The 19,678-nt window shown below is 40.1% G+C and overlaps 1 protein-coding gene and 1 long non-coding RNA gene across 2 annotated transcripts; one reads left to right on the top strand and one right to left on the bottom strand.

The window, feature by feature from the left end:
• Positions 1 to 1,473: 1,473 nt before the first annotated feature.
• On the bottom strand, positions 1,474 to 9,282 carry LOC113027442 (uncharacterized). Its single transcript, XR_003273055.2, has 4 exons — positions 9,152 to 9,282; positions 3,789 to 3,861; positions 2,027 to 2,174; positions 1,474 to 1,892 (listed from the first exon to the last, which is right to left on the bottom strand). It is a non-coding gene; the product is annotated as an uncharacterized LOC113027442 (long non-coding RNA).
• A 462-nt stretch (positions 9,283 to 9,744) lies between these two features.
• Positions 9,745 to 19,479, top strand: pdia3 (protein disulfide isomerase family A, member 3). Its single transcript, XM_026175151.2, has 13 exons — positions 9,745 to 10,092; positions 11,159 to 11,237; positions 11,354 to 11,471; positions 11,936 to 12,043; positions 12,218 to 12,347; positions 12,462 to 12,578; positions 13,806 to 13,931; positions 14,245 to 14,424; positions 16,641 to 16,749; positions 17,642 to 17,770; positions 17,997 to 18,076; positions 18,743 to 18,800; positions 18,881 to 19,479. Exons 1-13 carry the CDS (start codon positions 9,959 to 9,961, stop codon positions 18,989 to 18,991), a joined length of 1,479 nt encoding a protein of 492 aa, XP_026030936.2. The 5' UTR covers positions 9,745 to 9,958; the 3' UTR covers positions 18,992 to 19,479.
• The last annotated feature ends 199 nt before the right edge of the window (positions 19,480 to 19,678 follow it).

The following is a 19,678-nucleotide window of genomic DNA, read 5'->3' on the forward strand; positions in this document are numbered from 1 at the left end:
TTAGTTGGAAGCATAACAAAACTGTATTATGTTTAAGAGGTCAGTACACGGGGTTCATATTCTCACATGGAGCCCAGACCTGGAAAACAACAATGAGTGATTAAATATTTTAGCTCACCTGCAGGAACTTTGATTTCAAAGAGATGGTATAATGGGGACAAAAGAAATCGTATTAAGTAAAATTCAAGTTACATTAATATGAACTGTTGAAAGACCCGCTCGATAAATGTGTGTTAGAAAATATGGCTGCCCGTTAACAATTTGGCATTTTGAGTCTGGCAATAACCCTAAATATGTCTCTTTCTACTCAATGGTTGAAATAAAGAACTACACATAACATAGCCTTTGTTTTTAATTCACCTCGGCATAGTGAAGGAAAATGGTGAATGGGACACATTGGGCCAACCCTTTTTTTGTACTAAATCTTGAAAATGTTTTGTCTGGAAACTCTAATGAGCACAAAAGTGCAGTATACCATGTGTATGTTATTATATTATTTAATATTGTATTATCACACTATATTTATTACTGTGCTTTTCTGAGGACATCACTTTTCTTCCAAGAAAAAAAAAGGGATCCAGACCAAGTGGAGACTGAATTACCAAAAACTGTATTTACTCCAGTGGCCACTTGAGGCTCGCTCCAAAAGCAAGTCAATCTCTGTAGACTTCAGTGTAAAGTCAACCAACCTTACAGCATTAAAAAGCATGTTTACACTTTCCCCATTCATAACATCTCTACATAGGGTAATTCTTTTCCTCTGGATAGAGGAGTTTTAGGCCTGCCTTGATTTAATCGCACAGATATTAGCCCTTCTGTGTGATGCACCACATGTTTATGCTTCAACGTTGGAGAGTCAATTTCTATTCTCTAATTTTATTAGGCTTTACTTAGCACTAATCAGCTGAAATGTGTTTCTGCACTGCATTCAGTTTTTTGGATGGATAACCACGGTTTCTAGTATGTTGATAATTTAACACTCCAGTGGCAGCATTCAACCGCTTTGAAATACAGTCTAAAACCAAAGGCTGACATCACAGTGGCTACATCCATCTTTTATAAAGGCTATGATCTCGACACCCAGGCCTCTTCTACAGCCAAACCTTTACTTAGACCGGAGGCAGTCTTTGTTTATATCAGATAACAGATAAGGCCGGTATGTTAGCGAATTAACACCCAAACTAACAACAAACTGATACCCCCCGTGTTGTCTGTGATTATAAAGCCTGATACCCTTTTCCTTTTCACTGGTGTGTAATAACTACTAAAAAATGTAACTTATCTTTCAGTATTACATGAAACATGATCGGTCTCCTCAGTCCCATATATACTGGCCCCATCCAGCTCATTCAATTACTAACAACATGACAAATATAGGGCAGTCAATAGCGCTGCTGTAGGGAATTATTTTTGAAAGAAGCTTGTGAAGACGTGAGTGTTTTCTCTGCAGTGAAGGAAGTCTCTAACAAGTTCTTTGTCCCCTTGTGAATAAATAGCATTTTATTGTTTCCAGCAGTGAAATAAGCAACAATTTTTCCTGTGTTTTGGTCCGGGGAGCTGACGGGACAACAAGGCGTTCAGTGTTCTGTGGAGACCCGGCTGAGATGTCAAGTGTGGGTGTTTTGAAACGGGAAGACTTGATTTCTCTCCCCTCCTGGATTTGAAGGAAGGTTCTGATGTACTGAATACACTTCCTCGCTCCTCCTTCTCCCTCGAACTGTGTCTCTCACAGTAGTCAGAGCATGTCACTGGCATAATGCTGCAGACGTTCCCTCTCCTTGCTCCAGATATGACTGAGGAGCAAGCAGATTGTCATGGCAACAACTTCACAGAGGGAAGAGGGGCTCTGATGGGGGGGGAGGAAGAGGCTTTGTGGGTAGAAGACAGCAAATCTGTACAGCACAGATGAGAGCCAGTAATTGCATAAGTAAATGCAGGATTTCAAAATAAAATAATGTTTAATACTGAGACTGAGTTAAGTGTGATCACATATTGATTAGATATATATATTACCGTAGACCTCTACCTGCTCAGGATGCTGTAACCTCATTTGATCCCTGTATTTCTCATGTCTTAACTCTGTGATTTCCATCACAGCCATCAATTTACAGTAAACAGATGAAAGAAAAGCAGCTCCCCAGTCTGAGCCACAGCAATAACAGTCTTCCTCAGGTCTGTTTAAGAAGCAAAGTTTACAAGTAAAAAGAGGAATATGCTCATATGTTCTGCTATATGCTATATGTTCACATTTTTACTGTTGGTGTTTTAAATCATTAAATCTAGCAGTGCAGTACATTACAATACACTGTGTATTGTAGTGACTTAATAATATTATTTGGGCAAATATTTCATTGCTATAGATTTCCTGTTAAAAGGCAGTTTTTCCCTCTATCATCACAAAGTTCTTGCCAGTAGGATGTCTGATTGTTTGGTTTTCTGGTGAATACTGTGGGGTCTTTACCTTACACTATAAACTGAGAATTGTGATATGCAAACCCCTACTCCTGTTGTAAGCCTTCTGCTTGAGGCTTGAAATTGAGCCCTGCATGACCTGTTCTGTCAATGCAGCATTCTCATGAAAGCAAGCTGTGACAAACCTGTGACAGTATATATGTGGGAGGGCAACACAGCTGGGAAGGGTCTAAAGAAGGAAGGAACTTAGTCAAAGGTTTTTAATGATGAATGTATGAGGAAATCCAGTGTGAACAGATTTTTCAACCATCCTGCTTTTCTCCAGAAGTTCTTAAAAAAAAAAAAAATACGATCTAAAAAGCTGAATCTACAAGTGACCAGTCAGAGAAATGGTGACACCTTGGCTCCGGGATTTTTGACCTTCAAAATGAGCTTACTATTTTTCATGAAATAGTAAAAAGTCTCATTTTAAGCATTTAAACATCATTTATGACAGCTGCCCCAAAGTTTCTGGTAGAATAATAAACTAATCTAAACAATTTAGAGCGTCTTCATTTACAGTGCCAGATTATATCCTATTTAAAGATACGTGAATTATTTTTATATAATTTGAGCCTTGAAAGAGTTTTTAATATTTAAACTTTCATTACATCAGCTAGTCTCTTTCCCCTAAGGCTGCATTTTGACTGAAAAGTCCAAAAGAAACATTGCTAAACGGCACTGCAGTTATTTGAATTTCTTAAGATTTAAGCATTTTGAGATTTCATACTGGGCACCCGCAATATACAAAGTATAGAAAGTAATATAGAAAACATAGAAATATAGAAAGTAAATAAGTAATGTATTGAGAAAAAACACGGGGAAACAATAAAGGGTTAATTGTTATACCAATGTCCCTTTGCAGTAAAAGAGCGCCCTCTGGTGACTGAGAACCTTCACAGACCTCTGGTGGAGAGTTTATATAACGGCAGACTTACAAGTTAGGAAAACGTTTCGGTTTACATCTCAAACAGGATTTCTGCACTAATACACACAAAAATACTTCACTGTGTATATTATTATTATTATTGTATTATCACATTACGTTGTGTAATCTGAGGTTTCTTTTTGTCTGTGTGTATTTGATAATAAAAACGCCTTATAATGAAATAGATGTTGCTGGATAATGGCACTGTTCAAATATATAGCATTCAGCTTGAAATTATCCATATAACGTGGTGGGGTGTGCATGTGACCAGGACTGGAAGGTGTTATAGTTTTATTATCGCTTTCAATTCATTTCAACACAAACTATCAGACAATCCCCTGTCAGCAAGCACTTGGTGACAATGGGAAGGAAAAACTCCCTTTAAACAGGAAGAAAACTCAGGCCTTACCAGGCTCAGGGTGGTGAGGTCATCTGTCCTGACTGGTTGGAGGTGATTGGAGGGAGACAGGACAAAAGACACTCTGTGGAAGAGAGCCGGAGATTAAAAATAACCAATGATTAAATGTATAGTGGTGTATAAACACGTAGAGAGTGAAAAAGGTAAGTGAAGAAGAAACACTCTATTGCAGCTTAACTAAGAGAGAGTTAGGGATCACGTGATTCAGCTCTAACTTTAAGCTTTATCACAAAAGAAATTTTTATACCTAATGTTAAAGCCCCAACAGACACACTTTCTATGTCTCAAAAGAGTAGAAACTTTAATCTGTTCTGTACGCATACAACATAAAGTCTATTTTTTTTACATGATAACACTGTCACTGACTTCATTCGTACAGTGATTTAACATAATGACTTTTGAAAATAAATAATGACATTTTCTACAGGTCCCCAAATTTAGTCAGAATGGAGGTCTTGTTGTAGCTTATGTTACACTGAAGTTGTGAAAATATCTAAGCAAACTTACAGGTCAACACATTACCAAAACAAAGTGACACGTCAGCTTTTAATCATTTAATGGAAACTGATGATTTATCATCATTGTCCAGCAGTCACATCTACTGTTGCTGTAACGGGGACAGTGTTTGACTTCCAGAATGAAAATTACCCAATTTTAATTATATTTGCAAAGTCACACTTCAACACACTAAATCCCAGGAGTTATGGCTTTTTCCACAACAGATATGTGGCATAAAGACAAAAAACAAAAAGCAGAACTGCACATCAGCATGGCGATGAGTCTGTTTGACCTTTCCTCTGACATCTGAGCCAAGGCTCTACCTATATTATGTCTGTGAATAATAGCTCAAGTTATTATTTACATTTTTCTTTACTATGCAACTTATGTGTGTACTATGCAAGTTAATTTGTACACTGAGAAAGTCAAATCTTTCTTTTTCATACCACATCCAATAGTTTTCAAAGCAACTTTTACTCATCTGGTGTGAGTTATACATACACACTTCCTTTAACTTTTCATAAAATTCGTTACTTCTTTTAAAAGTTGTATGTATTATATAGTTGTCCAACTAAAAGCATGTTTGAATTGAAAATAGTTGCCAAAGGCCGGAGGTGCAACTGAAGGAAATGCAACTGAATGAAATAAAATCTTTTAATTTAAAGCCGTAGTATTGTACATTAAATTTAGGGACTTTTAATTCTTCACAGGAATGCGGTTTCTTTCTTTTTTTTTCTTTTTTTTTTTGCCTGTCCCCTTTGGCTCTTTTGCCATCAGAATTATTGTCTAAAGGCAAAGAAAGATGCCCAACGGATTTACTTTACCAAATTGACCATCCCAGCCTTGCCATAATGGTCCATTTGATTCACCTTTTATTGTTTATTTTATTTTCACTTGCTGAATACGGGACAGACTTGACTGGGGGAAAGAAGGGGAGAAAGAAAGAGGGAAAGAGAAACAGCTGAGAAGAGGGACGGGGGAGAAGGGCAAAAGACAAAAACCAACAGAACGGGCAGAAAAAAAAATGCATATATCAATCACCTGGATCACCTGCTGAGAAAGAAAAAAGAAAACAAGCAGAACAGAACAAGAGTAATAGAATAAACAACATCACAATGATATATGGGAATATGACAGTAAATACTAAATATTAAACATTATTGTGCAGCACATAAGATCAACAGAACACAGTGTGCTTTGAGGTAGGAGCCAAAAAGGGTGTAGTTTGTGGGTGTGATCACCCGTGTGTACACCTGTGAGCATGAGCGCGCTTGTTTTTAAAAAAAAAAGGTTCCTTCATGTAATGATCTGCTAGAGGTTGTGGGGGGGCCACAGCCCCGTCCTCCAGGGCATGAAACATTATGGAGGAGATCAAAACTCCAGACATCCAGAGGCCCCCAGAGGAATGCGGTTTCTTTTATCGTGTACTTCGGGTGGAATTCAAGATGATTGGACATGAGGATGAAGGTACAATATAATTAGGCAGGATTTAGTTTCTCACTTAATCAATGTGGGTTCTTTGAACTAATTAAAATATTGTCACATCTTTGTGTTAATTGCAGGAAATGCAATGACTAAACAAAATTATTTATTTTTTGTAAGTAAAATGCCCTTTTAAATGTGCAGATATGTGTGAGGACAACAGCTCCCTTCTTGTGTTTTCATTTTTCTGAACTAACAAAAATGCTCATCGCAGTCTAACTGTGTTCTTCCATGTTGTCTCTCACATTAGTTTGAATCTCCTGGATAGCTGGGATTGAGTTTGCATGTTCCCTGTGTGCTTGTATGGCTTTCCTCTAGGTACTCGGGCCTGCTCTCAGAGTCCACAGTCATGCACATTAAGTTAATTGATACTAAACTGGCTTTGGACCTGGCATACAGTAGGTTCTGTACCTCGGGAAGTGCTGTACCAATGTGTGCTTACAAGTGGGTTGTAGTGTAGAGTGCTTTGAGTCAGAATGGGGCCCTTTCAAGACTGTAATGAAAAGTTTGGTGGCCTGAATAAATCTGCTACATGACTGAACTATGATTTCAAAAACCAGTGGATACTCTCCGATGCCCCTTTTTGCATCTGGTGCACAAGTGGATCAATGACCTCACCACACCCTGGGGTAATGGACTGTGAGCGCACAAGATCTTTGACCCATATTTTGCAACTTCCGAGTGTAGTCATTACTCTAAAACTACACCCTATGGACAAAAGTACTGAGCCACCTCCACATTACACCTACAGGTGTTTCTCAGCCATGGGAGCCCTGAACCACCCATGAAGCACTTGGCGCACACGCTTTGTTCTGATGTTAATGCCATCAACACAAATAGTGAGTGGTGATAGCACTGGAGCTCTGCAGTTATTGGGTCAGCAGAGCTATTGCTGACCTTTACACACTATGTGAATCAGCACTTGTCGAGCCCACTCTGTGACTTTCCTTGCCCTGGTGCTCTGTGGATGAGTTGCTGTGGTTCCTCAACACTTCCACTCTGAAATAATGCCACTTACAGCTGTTCATGAAGTATCGAGGAGCTCTGTAGAATGAGTGATTGTTTACAAATGTTTGTAAAGCCAGACTGCATGGAAAGGGTGTTTGGTTTTGTACATCTGTGGCAATAGGACTGCAAGCACCTGAATTCAATGATTAACAGGTTATACTTCTGTCCATAGTGTAGCTGCACAAGATGATGAATGACCTCTTCTGAGTGCCAAAGAAAGAAGAAGAATACTTTCTGAAGCTTGATCTCATAAGCTCATTCACTCCAAAGACAGTGTCCTCCTCATTGACACTGGTTATGTGATTGCTGCATAAGTACTTTTCTGGCATGGTTCGGGTCCACTTGGAGAGAAGGATTACTGTAAATTAAATTAGCACACAGTTCTGAATAACAACCTTTATCCTGTGCTGATTTTTTTTTTCTAGTGAGACAGAAATGTTCATAAATTACAGTTGTTTGATGAGTTCGAAAAGGACATGACTCATACATATCTTATGTCCTTTGAAGCACCATATTGAATATTTTGGAGCAGCATGGTAGATTTTGATGTCCATCGCACTCCATCAACAAAGGACAAGGGAATAGTGTTTTTAATCGCCTAGCAGAGTTTTTCAAAGTGACCTTAGGAAACATTAAAGCAGTTTGAAAATAGCAGTAAAGCCACCAGTTTTTCAAATTGCTATTCCTGGTGGGGTACTGCCAGCATTTCTACAAAGGAGTGAAAATGTGTGAAAGGTTGATAACATTTCTAGTATGCCACCCTATATATTACAGATAATACATAAATCACATGACTTTAAGCTGTTTTTAAAATCTACTCTCAAATCTACCTTTCCCAACAGTTAAATAGTCTGACTTTTTGGTCATTTCAGTATTTATTTTTAAATTATTTCTCGCATACACTGTTCATTCAAACTATTATAAACCCCCCCCCCCCCCCCCCCCGACATTTCTATTGTAGATAGATTTTTAAAAACTGTATTTAATTGGTATTCTTTATTTATTACCACTACTAAACTGGTGTAGTATGGATGGCAATGGTGGCGGTCTTAATCAGTACGAAACGCTATAAAACCTATAAAAACACAGGAGAAGTCCAAAATCTATCCCTCCTCTCTCATTTTCCAAAGCCATCCAATGGGTTAGGGCAGGGTTAGGCAACCTTTCTGATGAGGAGTGCCATTTAAAATTTCCTCAGAGGTCAGTGTGCCATATGATTGCATTAGCAATAAATTTAATAACGCTCTATATTAACGGTTACACACTATATAGGACCACTTTATAGAATTATATTTGTTCGCAGATGTTGGCAGCTATCAGCGAATAGTTATCAGCTGTTTTGAAACAAAAAAAAGACACTTTATCCATAACAAGTACTCCATAACAGCAAATGAACTGTACAACAGAAAATGCAAATGCTATTTATGGTCTCCTCACAACAATGATAAGAAAAATAATGGCATGTCTGTTAATACACTCTGATCTCTGGTCTCCCACTCAGAGACACAGGTCTCCAAGTGTCCAGCATTCAGAGGACACCTGAGGACACTCATGTGAGAGAAAATCTGCTCACACAGATATGTAGAGCCAAATACTGTCAATAAGGCCTCTGCAATGTTCTGAAGACAGTTAAACTTGTCAGGTAGTGATGTCCAGCAGGTGAAAATGCAGCTCCATGAACACGCACAGCTGTGGATTCCAGCTGCTTCGATGTTATATGTATGATTTCTATACATTGTACGTCAGATAAAAACTTTGGTTGTAAGCTTCAGATAATTATTTAATAAAAGCAAGACATTTTAAATGAAAATAAGAAAGTATTTCTTTGTGCCCCCCTTTCCCTGTTAATGCCCTACCTGGACCCCTGGCAAAACTTTGCTAGACCCGCCCCTGCACAGTTACCAGCTGTCAGCTATATAAAAAAAGGATCCTGGTGTTATTTGTCTCTCAGAAACAGTTCATAACTTCCCTTCAACTCATTCATGTCACCTAAAAGGTAAACCTGTTTCTCCATCACCTGTTCAGCTCTGATGAACTTTGTGTCTCTATCCATTCTAGCTGAAGTCCGGGACAAACTGTCCCTTTTCACCTCAACACGAAACGCGTAATATTTCCTCTCGATGTGGGACGATTCCGTCATTTTACGGGACGGTTGGCAACTCTACTAACTAACCTTGTGCATTAAATAAAGTTCAACATCAGTAACATCATAGCACCCACCCAGCTGTATAGAAACTCCGTCATGCTAGCTAGTACGCAGTATAAGTTATTGTAACTGACTGTAAAAAGTCAGCACAACGAAAATAAACTCCACCTAAACTTGGTTTATATCTGACCCAGACAGACTGCAGGTCTTAACTTCTTACCTGAAGTTCAGTTCACCTGACACTCGGCGGCTGCCTCGAGGCTCTCCTCCTGCCTCCCCTTTCTCTCATCCACCTGCTGGCCTCCACCACTTGCTAATTTTACTGAATCTGAGGAAGCACCGTCATAGCCACCACCAAATAACTGAGTTATTTTTACACACCGACCAGCATCTGGCCAATCCACCACCTTTCATTGTTTATACCGTTACAAAGAAAAAAAAAGTCACCGGGCCACCGAGCAAATGCCCAGTATGCCGGATGACCAGTCCAGCTATGATCGTGCCATCAGTTAACCCTTCGCGTGTAGGGATGCCGACCCCTGGGTTAGGGTCTTCGCCGGGTCGATTCTGTCCCCGGGCCTTGTGTTTAACACCCTTGCTTTAACTAGTTCGGGGGCACGGGAGACTGAAGCCTTTCCCACCTGTCATAGAGAAAGAGGCAGGGTACATCCTGGACAGGTCGCTGTGTTGACATTAAAAAGCCATGATTTGCCCATTCCTGATTGGAGACGATGAGGTCTTATTTGCCTCCTTCTGATTGGATAATCGAGGCAGAGTGACTGTGTAAATGAACCAATGAGAGGCTGCCACACTGTGGTTATGAGAGTTTTCGCAGCCTGTGTGAAGGGCTACACCGCCTCCATTCCTTTCTCTTTCTCTATCGACCAGTCTGCGCTTGGCCTTGTCTGAGGAGCTCGCATCCTTGGCTTTCCCCTTGCAGCACAGCTGAAGAGGGGCGCTTCTACAGACCCCATCTGCATCCTAAAACCGTTCTGCAAACTAAAGGACTCAGTAAGCGCCGTGTGCGATGTTGAGACTCATCTTTTTGGCCGCTCTCGCCGGGTTCTCTCGAGCCAGTGATGTGCTTGAGTACACGGATGACGATTTCGAAAGCAGGATCGGAGACCATGAGCTAATTCTCGTGGAGTTCTTTGCCCCTTGGTGAGTCTTGTCACATGTTTTCTCCGAAGTATCAGAGAAATTTGCATAAGTGAAAAACGCGAATCCTAGCTTACTCTCTTTGCGGTTAACAGTTGAGCGGTACCCACTTGCAGAACTCTCAGTATCGTGGATGTCAGTGGGGAATTTCGTTTTGTCGGAAACGTGCAATTAATTGTGCAAACTGCATCGCTGTTTGTTGCTAACTTTAGTGGAGGCAGAACTGTCAAATTCGCTCGCTTCTTGGCGTAGGACCAGGCATTAGCATGTTAGCTATTAGTCGAAAGGCACAGGCTAATTCGCTATGTGTTTTGCGTTTTATTTTACGTCGCATTTTAAGAGGTGCTGCAGTTTAGTGGCACACTGAAAATGTTACCTTAAACAGTGACTAACTAGTCGTATTTTAACTCCGCTTAGTTTCCGGTTTTTTTTTTTAAAGAAAAAAGAGATTATGTGCGAATGAGGCTGAGGAAGTTGGGGGTGTGTCCATTCATTGTTGTAACCTTCTGATTGGCCAGGAAAGTTTTGGTGTCCACCTGGGATTGGCCCAGAGGAAATGTGACGTGTACCCTTGTGCTAAACTTGAATAAAATAAAAATGTACAGTATTCCTTATAATAAAGCACTAACGAGTACATTTTGTGCTGTCTGGTCTGCTGTCTTTTCAAACTCTGTAATTGTTTGAAAAAGGCAAATATTCACAAATTTTTATGAAGATTTAATATTTAGTCTTGGTTTTATTTTCTCAATATAATCTAAACCTTTGGGTTTTCGACCTACAGAAAACGCAAGCAATATTATAATAATGGTCTGTCTTATATTAAGGACAACTTTTATATAGGTACCTGAGAAAACATGAAGCACAGCTGTAACAATATGTGGCTAATTAAATCTTCAGTACATTTTTCATGTTTTTGCTTGTACTTACACCTGTTTCCATTTATTCAAACATATTTAGGTTGCATCATCAGATTCCACTAGGTCTACCTTGAGGTCTTCATCTGGCTAGGCCCTAAAGTTTTGTTGTTGTTTTTTTGCTTGTTTGACTAATCCATATCTTCTGACTTTAGGTGTGGCCATTGTAAACGTTTGGCACCTGAGTACGAGGCAGCAGCCACACGTTTGAAAGGCATCGTCTCACTGGCCAAGGTACTGCACAACACAGATCACTTAACTTTGTCCACTTCAGTGTGGCTTCTCTGCACTCTGAACTGCAGTGCTCTGTGTCTCATCGAAAAGTGAGAATAATTTGCTTTTCTGCTTAGGTTGACTGCACTGCCAACAGCAACATATGCAGCAAATATGGCGTCAGTGGCTACCCAACCCTCAAGATCTTCAGGGATGGCGATGAATCTGGTCCCTATGATGGTCCCAGAACTGCAGGTATTGCCCTCATGTCTTTTAGCACTGGAAGATCTGAGAGTTAGGTGTTTAACTTGGCGTTCGATCTGCCTCTTGGAGGAATTCTTTATATGTGAAAATGATATCCTTAGTGGAATGAGGGCTATGTGGAGAGGTAACTAAAGGATACAGAGTTTTCCACAACACCAGCTTTAAAGGTAAAGGAACAAGACATGGCTAACAGTGACGGAATTTTCAACATAAAATTCATACAACTGGAACCTCGTATACAAAAGAGCATAACGTTCGTACTCTGTTAAGCTGAACTTTCAAGATAAAACCAGCAAGTTTTCTACCACAAGAGATGTGAATTGATCTCTTTGCCACATCACCCACTCATTCAGTTTGTTTGCATCTTAAATCAGTGTACAAATGAGCAGGCGACTGGTCCTGTGGCTCTTCGTTGTCTTTTTGCATCCTTCTCACCTCACTACTTCTCTTTGCAGATGGAATTGTCGGCTTCCTGAAGAAGCAGGCTGGTCCAGCTTCTGTGGTGCTCAAGGATAACGCAGACCTAGAAAAGTTTCTTGCAGATCAAGATGCAAGTGTTGTTGGTAAGCATCTAGTTAAGGAAACTTTTCTAAAGGTCTTTTTAAAGCTCTTCACTAGTAACATTCTTCATAATTTAAAGTTTAGGGTATTTTATGTTACTCACTTTTTGTTCAGACACTATTGCCGCTTTTTGCTGCTGATATTGAATCCTGGTCTGACTGACCATTCCTTCCCAGGATTCTTTGCTGATGACAAGAGCCAAGAACAGGCTGAGTTCCTGAGGGCAGCGAGCGCCTTGAGGGACAACTACCGCTTCGCCCACACAAACTCTGAGGCTCTCCTCAAAAGCCATGACATTGAGGGAGAGTGAGTAGATCTCTTTAGACGTCTCTCACCAAACCATTTAAAAATAACACTATTGCACATTTGGTCTCACCTTTGTATCTGCTGTTAGTGAAATATTTCTTTCTCGGCTTACAGGGGAGTCGTTTTGTTCCGTCCACCCCAACTCAACAACAAGTTTGAAGACAGCTCGGTCAAATTCAGTGAGGATAAATACACCAGCAACAAAATCAAGAGATTCATCCAGGACAACATGTGAGTCCTGCTTTTTAGAAGAGACACTTTGTAGAGGCATCAAAATAATCAGTCTATAAATAGTTGATCTGTTTAGGATTAAATACGAAGTCAATTTTCATTCAAAGGTACATATTTACAAGTTTGGCCCAGTGCCAACAGGAACTTGTTTGGTAGGCAGTTGTCCTCTCGGGACACAGTTCAGTTCTGGCAGTAGCAAAGAGTTTGGCACTGAATAAATATTACTTCATAGTAAATTGGCCTCAAAGTGTAATAACACCAGTAGATAATTGAATCTTCAGTTAAAGGAAAAAATGATTTTGTGACCCATTGTGTAATCAGTCTTGAAGGGATCAGCTAAGATGGAAACTCTGCTGTTTGAGGTCTTGTTTATATTCAGAGTGTGAGTTTGACCTCAACCCACTTTATAAAGTACATGCAGTTGATCCAGGCAGTTTTGTTTTGTTCCCCCCCAAACATGGTTTTAATTGTATAATTCTGAAGCTCATTAATATGAAGCTTACTTTGGTTTTTTTTTAATATGTTTGAACTGTCCCTTCAGTTTGAATATTTAAAGGGAAATCATGCTCGTTCTAGTTTTATATATACTATTGGATTTTGGTACTAGAGTAGCTTTGCATGATTCACATTTCAAAATGGGCTTTAATTATCCTATCTGGGGATCTAGATCTCCCTTATTTCAGTTCTGTCTGACACAAGCAGATTCAGTTGGTCTCCCTTTTAAGCAAGCCTTTTTGTGATTGGCTCTCCTTGCAGAGTTTGAACTGCAGGTGGGTGTAGCTGCAGAAACCTGAGAAAGGTTTAAGGGTATCCACTTAAACTGACATCAGAGAGAAGAAAAGAATGCACCTGAAAGTGGTTTAGCGCAAGCTGGTGTTCAGATATGCACTTCCACCACTGCAACAGCGCTACAGATAATAGGGACTTGATATGGGTTTTATTTTGGGTAATAACTTTGACATTTGACGCACCTGCAGAGAGCAGTTGTTTGCTTATCTCCTCCGCGTGGTTTACAAGTGCTCCTGCTATAACCAGTCTACACATGTAGTGTTTTTGTTTGTTTGTTTTTTTTAACCCAAGCCCATGTGCACACAATGCAGGATACTCCTATTTATTTGTTATTTCATTTTGCTTCAGCATCGCAGATTTGGAGGCTAAACTCAAAGCTCTACTTTGATTGATTTATTTATTTATTTATTTTTTGTGTGTGTTCTTTGTTTTTCTCAGCTTTGGATTCTGTCCCCACATGAATGACAACAACAAGGACCAGCTGAAAGGGAAGGACCTTCTGGTGGCTTATTATGATGTTGACTATGAGAAAAACCCTAAAGGCTCCAACTATTGGAGGAACAGGTAGGTGTTTGGGGGGGGGGGGAGCTCATTTAAGGTTTGTGGTGTTTTTCTGTTTCTGAAGCTGCCGTTTCCCTGCAGACTTTAAATCTGCACTGTGCAGAGATGGCTGATTCTCAGATCGATCTTGAATATCATAAGTTTTGTTTTCTGTTTAGTACAAGACCATGCACCTCCCCTTTTGGCAGTTAGCCACATGCTAAGAAACGAAAATGAGACCAGATCTTTCTGTTTTTTTTAATACCTTAATTTAATCCTCCACAGTATTATCTTTGTTTTTGGCAGCATGATTAAAAACCATCTTGGCATCTTTCAGGGTGATGAAGGTGGCAAAGGGCTTCCTGGATCAGGGCAAGAAGCTGAACTTTGCTGTAGCTAACAAGAACATGTTCAGCCACGAGTTGTCTGAGTTTGGCCTGAATCCCAGTGGCGAACTGCCTGTGGTGGCCATCCGCACCGCCAAAGGAGACAAATACACCATGACTGAGGAGTTCTCGTAAGTCCAGGACAACTTTTCACCACAATTCCCCACCAGTGCACACACAGATCACGTCACAAGTTGCTAGTTGGATTTAATAGAACCCTTGCTACATAGAGTATAACTCTAAACAGTGTAGTTTTGTGATGGTGTGGCAAAACTGTATAAAAACTGGACACCAAATATGTTATGAAATAAATGGAGTAATCTGGGAATATAATGAACAAGACTGCATGTAATTGCCAATTTGACCCCCATTCAGTTACAGATGGTAGCATTTGGGAACTGTTTAAGCTCTGTCTCATTTGCAGCATATCTGAAGTAAGAAATTGACCTTATTGGATAAAACTGATATTGACAAAGTTTAAACTTTAAAATTTATATTTAAGAAAAGGTGATATCACAGTATTTATTGCACAACTCGCCTTATCACAAAATGTATAAATGTGGTGATTAGGGATGGGTACTGGTAGTAACAGACCGAAAAGCAGCGCACATTTCGGTGCTTTATTTCAGTGGGTTTTTTGTTTTGTTTTTGTTTTTTTTCCTCTTTCCTGAGCTGTGATACACTTTAGATTCTAACCAATCATTTTAACTCATTCACTGCCAGCCATTTACAAATCGGGTAACTCCCCACTGCCAGGGTTTTTGAGCATTTTTACTCATTTTTGAAGAGCCACAGAAAACTGTGTTATGATCATATAAACGCTGAACCTACCAAAATGAAGAACAGACTCTCTGCATTCATCCAAAAAAAAAGCTTGTTTCTACCATTTTCCATTCATTAGTAATCAGCTGTAGAAGAGAGGTGGGTTCCACCAAAAATGCCTGTTTTGACCAAAAAAAGGGAGAAAACGAGCTTTTTGTGAAAAATACATTTCAAGCAGAAAAGTGCCTTTGACACTAATATTTCTTGCTTTGTGACACCTCTAACATATAAAATAGTTTTTCACTTCTATAAAACAGAAATAACACTGAGAAAGGTTGTTTTATCAAAACAATTTATTTACAAATATATGAAAAAATAAAATTCACTGACAAGCTGCCAGAGGTTGTATTCTAGCCCCTCCCACTGAAAAACGTAATTGACGTCTATAGACGTCAATGGCAGTGAATGAGTTAAGTTTCCGAGGATAGTAGGCGGGTCCAGGTCCGTGCGTTTTTTTTTTTTTTTTTTTTTTAGTTTTTTGTTTTTTGTTTTTTTTTTTTTTTTTTTTTTTAAGAGCAGAGCTACAGATTAAAAATGCCCAAGGCGAAGCGGTCGAAAGTCTGGCTGTACTTCACAGCAAAATATGCAAACTCAGCAGCCTGCAACAAGTGCTTTAAGCTGATACTGTCAAAGGAGGTAACACCAAGAATCCGATTAAACAGCTGGCGACGCATAGCGTTTTTATTTTTTTTATTTTTTAAAGCCGAGAAATGAGTCTGAGGGTCACAGAACAGGTGGAGGTTGGCAAAGCAGGCTCTCGCTTGTTGCTCGACACCGTATTTGATAGCTTGCTGTGAGACCTCACACCGTGCACATCTACTGCGGGTGGGTTGCCTGTTATCGGACCCGGAGTTTGCAAAATCCCCCAAAAACCCGAAGATTAGAGTCCTGGCCCCTAGCCCTGCCAGTGTAGCAGAAATGATAACGACGGATGATGCAGCAGCAGCCGTTCTTCTCTGGGTCAGTAGCTTAATGTTGTTCGTGTGTAATTTACGTTGAGTAGGCTAACCACGTTATTACATTAATGCATGTAAGGTGAACTAGCAAACATCATCATAGCTACATGCGGCTGTCCTCTTGTTTGATGGCAGATACTCCCTTCACCCTGGCCAAAAAGGCTAAAATGACCAAAGAAAAAGTGGAAAACGGTTAAACATGAGAGGTTTTTGGACAAAGTTTGTGGGGTTTTTTTTGTCTGTTTTTTTCCTCCAATTGTTTAAGCACTGCTTCCAGCCAAGAGTGATACCATATATGCCCCATAGCTTCAGGAAAGACTAACATTGTTATTTTTTATTTTTTTTTTAACAAAAAAACAGCTGAACATGTGAGGCTTTTGGACCAATTTTGTGTTCTCATTCTTTATGGGATAAAACCTAAGCGATACCCATAGTGTCTGATTCCCACCTCGGTTGCCTAAGAAACTAATCGGTAGATGAGGCGCTTGCTAAAAGAACGGTGCCTAGTTAATGACTTCCAGCTCAAGGAGAATTGTGACGTTACTGACTCGTTGAATGTCTTTCAACAGTCGTGATGGAAAAGCTCTGGAGCGTTTCTTGCAGGACTACTTTGATGGCAAGCTGAAGCGCTATCTCAAATCAGAACCCATCCCAGAGAACAACGATGGACCTGTTAAGGTGAGATCAATTTTTTTCTGACACTTGTAAGATTTGTACTAAACACTTTCTTTGTGTATCATGGACATGCTTTATGCTTTTAAACGTACATTAAGGCTAAAGGGGGCCTATAATCATTTACAGCTGCAAATGTTTATTCTCTGCCTCGGCTGGAGTAGCTTTGACTCATTTAAGAAATGATTGTCATGCTGAGGTTTAGTGCAGTTGCCTAGTTTGTCCAGTCTCTGAGGTGAACTGCCTTCAAGTCCACTTTCTTTTTTAGTAGCTACATCTTATTTGAAAGATTTCAGCCGTGGATGGATGGAGCTCTGTGCTGTGTATAAATGCACCGTGAGGATGTGCAATTATCCTGGATACTCTGCTTAATTCAGTGACAACGCATAATCACAACTCGTATAATCTGTCTACAACACCCCCCACCCCCTTCCTTTCACACTCTTGCCTCATGTTTTGACAGCTTTAACGGAGATTAAGTTTTACTGTTGCCTAGGACTAGAGATAAAGCCTAAGGCCGTTTGTCCACTGCAGGAGCTGTCAGTCAGATTATTCCTAACAGTGGAACCCAGCACTCTCGATTGGGAACAGCAGAACAAATTTGCAAGATGGCTTAAAAAAAAAAAAGATAATAATTAAATGGATCAATGAGACTGCAACTCTGGTGAGGTACAAAAGTAGTGAATCGGAGGTAAAAATGTTTTCAAAAACCAGAAAGATCATTCAGTTCATTTGGAAGCAATGATTTCATCATCTTACCTCATCTGGATTACTGAGCATGCATCAGCACATTAGTAGAAACAGACAATAGCCTTTGAGTGGAGGAAGTTCTGGGCACTTCAGGTGGGAAAATGGCTGCAGTACAGAACCAGCTCTAATACCTGCAATGTCTCTTCAGGTTGTGGTGGCTGAAAACTTCGACTCCATCGTTAACGATGACAGCAAAGACGTGCTGATTGAATTCTACGCTCCGTGGTGCGGGCACTGCAAAAACCTGGAGCCCAAATACACAGAGCTGGGAGAGAAGGTGAGCGAGCGATCCTGAACTGCTGCTAGTTCAGATCTTTCGCATTAAAACAATAACATGTTCTTAAGTAACTTATCCAGAACTTTAAGTCATGTGACCTCCTGGATTAGCTTGCTTTTGTTCTGGCTTGCATCACCCAGCCTGTAGACTAGTCTAACGTGTGGATGTTAAGGTTTAGTGAATTGTCTTGGAAAGACTTAACAATTTGCCCTGTTTGTTTCTAAAGCTGGCCGATGATCCCAACGTCGTCATTGCCAAAATGGACGCCACAGCCAATGATGTGCCATCTCCATATGAAGTCAGCGGGTGAGTGCTGAGTCATTTAATGTGACGATAAGGCTTGGGCTGTTAATTAAATTAAAGGTTTATGGTCGTCCCCCCCCCCAACTTCATGCTGTGGACAGTTCAAGATGAGCAGCATCAGTGAAAGTGAGCAGCTGAGTGTGGTGAATTGTTAAACTCTTTAGTAGCAGTCAAAGCAGCTAGAATATGTTTTAATTTTACAAAAAAAAAAGAGGGATGAGGAATGTGGGACAGAATTTTGCAATATTGCAGATTTTCTTTAAGCGGAACAGTCAGGACATTCTTGTACCATGTGAAGGTGTACAATTTGGGTCAGCCATAAGCTTCACGCTGAGTCCTGTATGTGACATTAGAGTGAATTTAAAGACCATATCTGTCTGCCATGATGACAGAGCATACAGTATGTTCCCTTCAACATAACTTGGAGACTGTTCCTGTATTCTCTCAGCTACATATCTTCATCACTGATAAAAGGGGGGGGAGCAGAACACTGCACATGAAACTGCAGACATCCTGAAGCTTAATTACAGACTGATTATGATTAGCTGTGAGCTATGTGAGAAGCTTGACTTTGGGAAAGGTGAAGGAACTCAGGTTAACATGCATGTGTGATTACCTGTGCAGTTTGATACATGAAATCATAATCTTTGTCCTCAACCTCTGTTCTAGATTCCCTACAATCTACTTTTCTCCAGCTGGACACAAGTTGAGCCCAAAGAAATATGAGGTGAGTGTCTGTTAAAGTGCCATTCACAGTGGCAAAGTGATGTCTGTGCTTTGCTGATGAACCCTCTGCTTTCGCTGCAGGGAGGTCGCGAGGTGAGTGACTTCATCTCCTACCTGAAGAGGGAGGCCTCAAACCCGCTGGTGATGCAGGAGGAGTCCAAGAAGAAGAAGAAGAAGAAGTCAGAGCTATAAAAGCTCCAAACAGGAACTCAGCAGCACCCCTCCCTACCTCCACCACCACAACAGGAGGATTGGGGAAGAAAAAGAACTAAATTATATTCCTCTCTTAGTGAACTACCGAATGGTCTGAAGTCAAAGACGTGGCCCTTCCTTTAGGTCCTCATTGCACTGGGAATGCTGTGGAAGGTGGAGAGGTTTTGGCCAGGGTCTGCCCAATATTTCAAAACAAACCAATTTTTAGGGAAGATGGGATGACTTTTTTTAAAACATGAGATTTCTATTTCCCCTGGTCTGTCTACTACACCTCAGGCTGATGCACTTTGGTTTGATACAGTCTGTCATCTGTCGCTTTAGTTTCTTGTTGTTGTCATCAAAGGGGAATCACGGTAATGGTGAAATTTTCTTTTCTTTTTTTTTCTTTTTTTTTTTTTTTTTGTAACATGCCTTTGATTTTGTACATTTGGAAGGATTGTGAAATAAAAAGGCCCACAAAACCAAAATGAACTCTGAAGTCTTTTCTATCAACTCAAACGCTTGTTTGGCACACACTTAGACATAGTTGATCATTTTAATTGGAAATTAATATTTGGTGGCTAAATGTGAACAACTGATGTATCTGTAGTGAAACTGAGACTTAAGCAAGGTGTGTGTGTGTGTGTGTGTGTGTGTGTCTCTCATCTTCAAAAACAAATTTGAGTT

The sequence above is a fragment of the Astatotilapia calliptera genome, chromosome 7, assembly GCF_964374335.1.
Source record: "Astatotilapia calliptera chromosome 7, fAstCal68.1, whole genome shotgun sequence".
NCBI classification, from domain to species: Eukaryota; Metazoa; Chordata; class Actinopteri; order Cichliformes; family Cichlidae; genus Astatotilapia; species Astatotilapia calliptera.

Bases quoted from the DNA above. Each gene is read 5' to 3' on its own strand.
- pdia3 (XM_026175151.2), top strand. From the start codon at position 9,959: ATGTTGAGACTCATCTTTTTGGCCGCTCTCGCCGGGTTCTCTCGAGCC. The intron at 12,348-12,461 runs GTGAGTAGATCT...CTCGGCTTACAG, and splicing joins AGCCATGACATTGAGGGAGA to GGGAGTCGTTTTGTTCCGTC. The intron at 18,077-18,742 runs GTGAGTGCTGAG...CCTCTGTTCTAG, and splicing joins TCTCCATATGAAGTCAGCGG to ATTCCCTACAATCTACTTTT.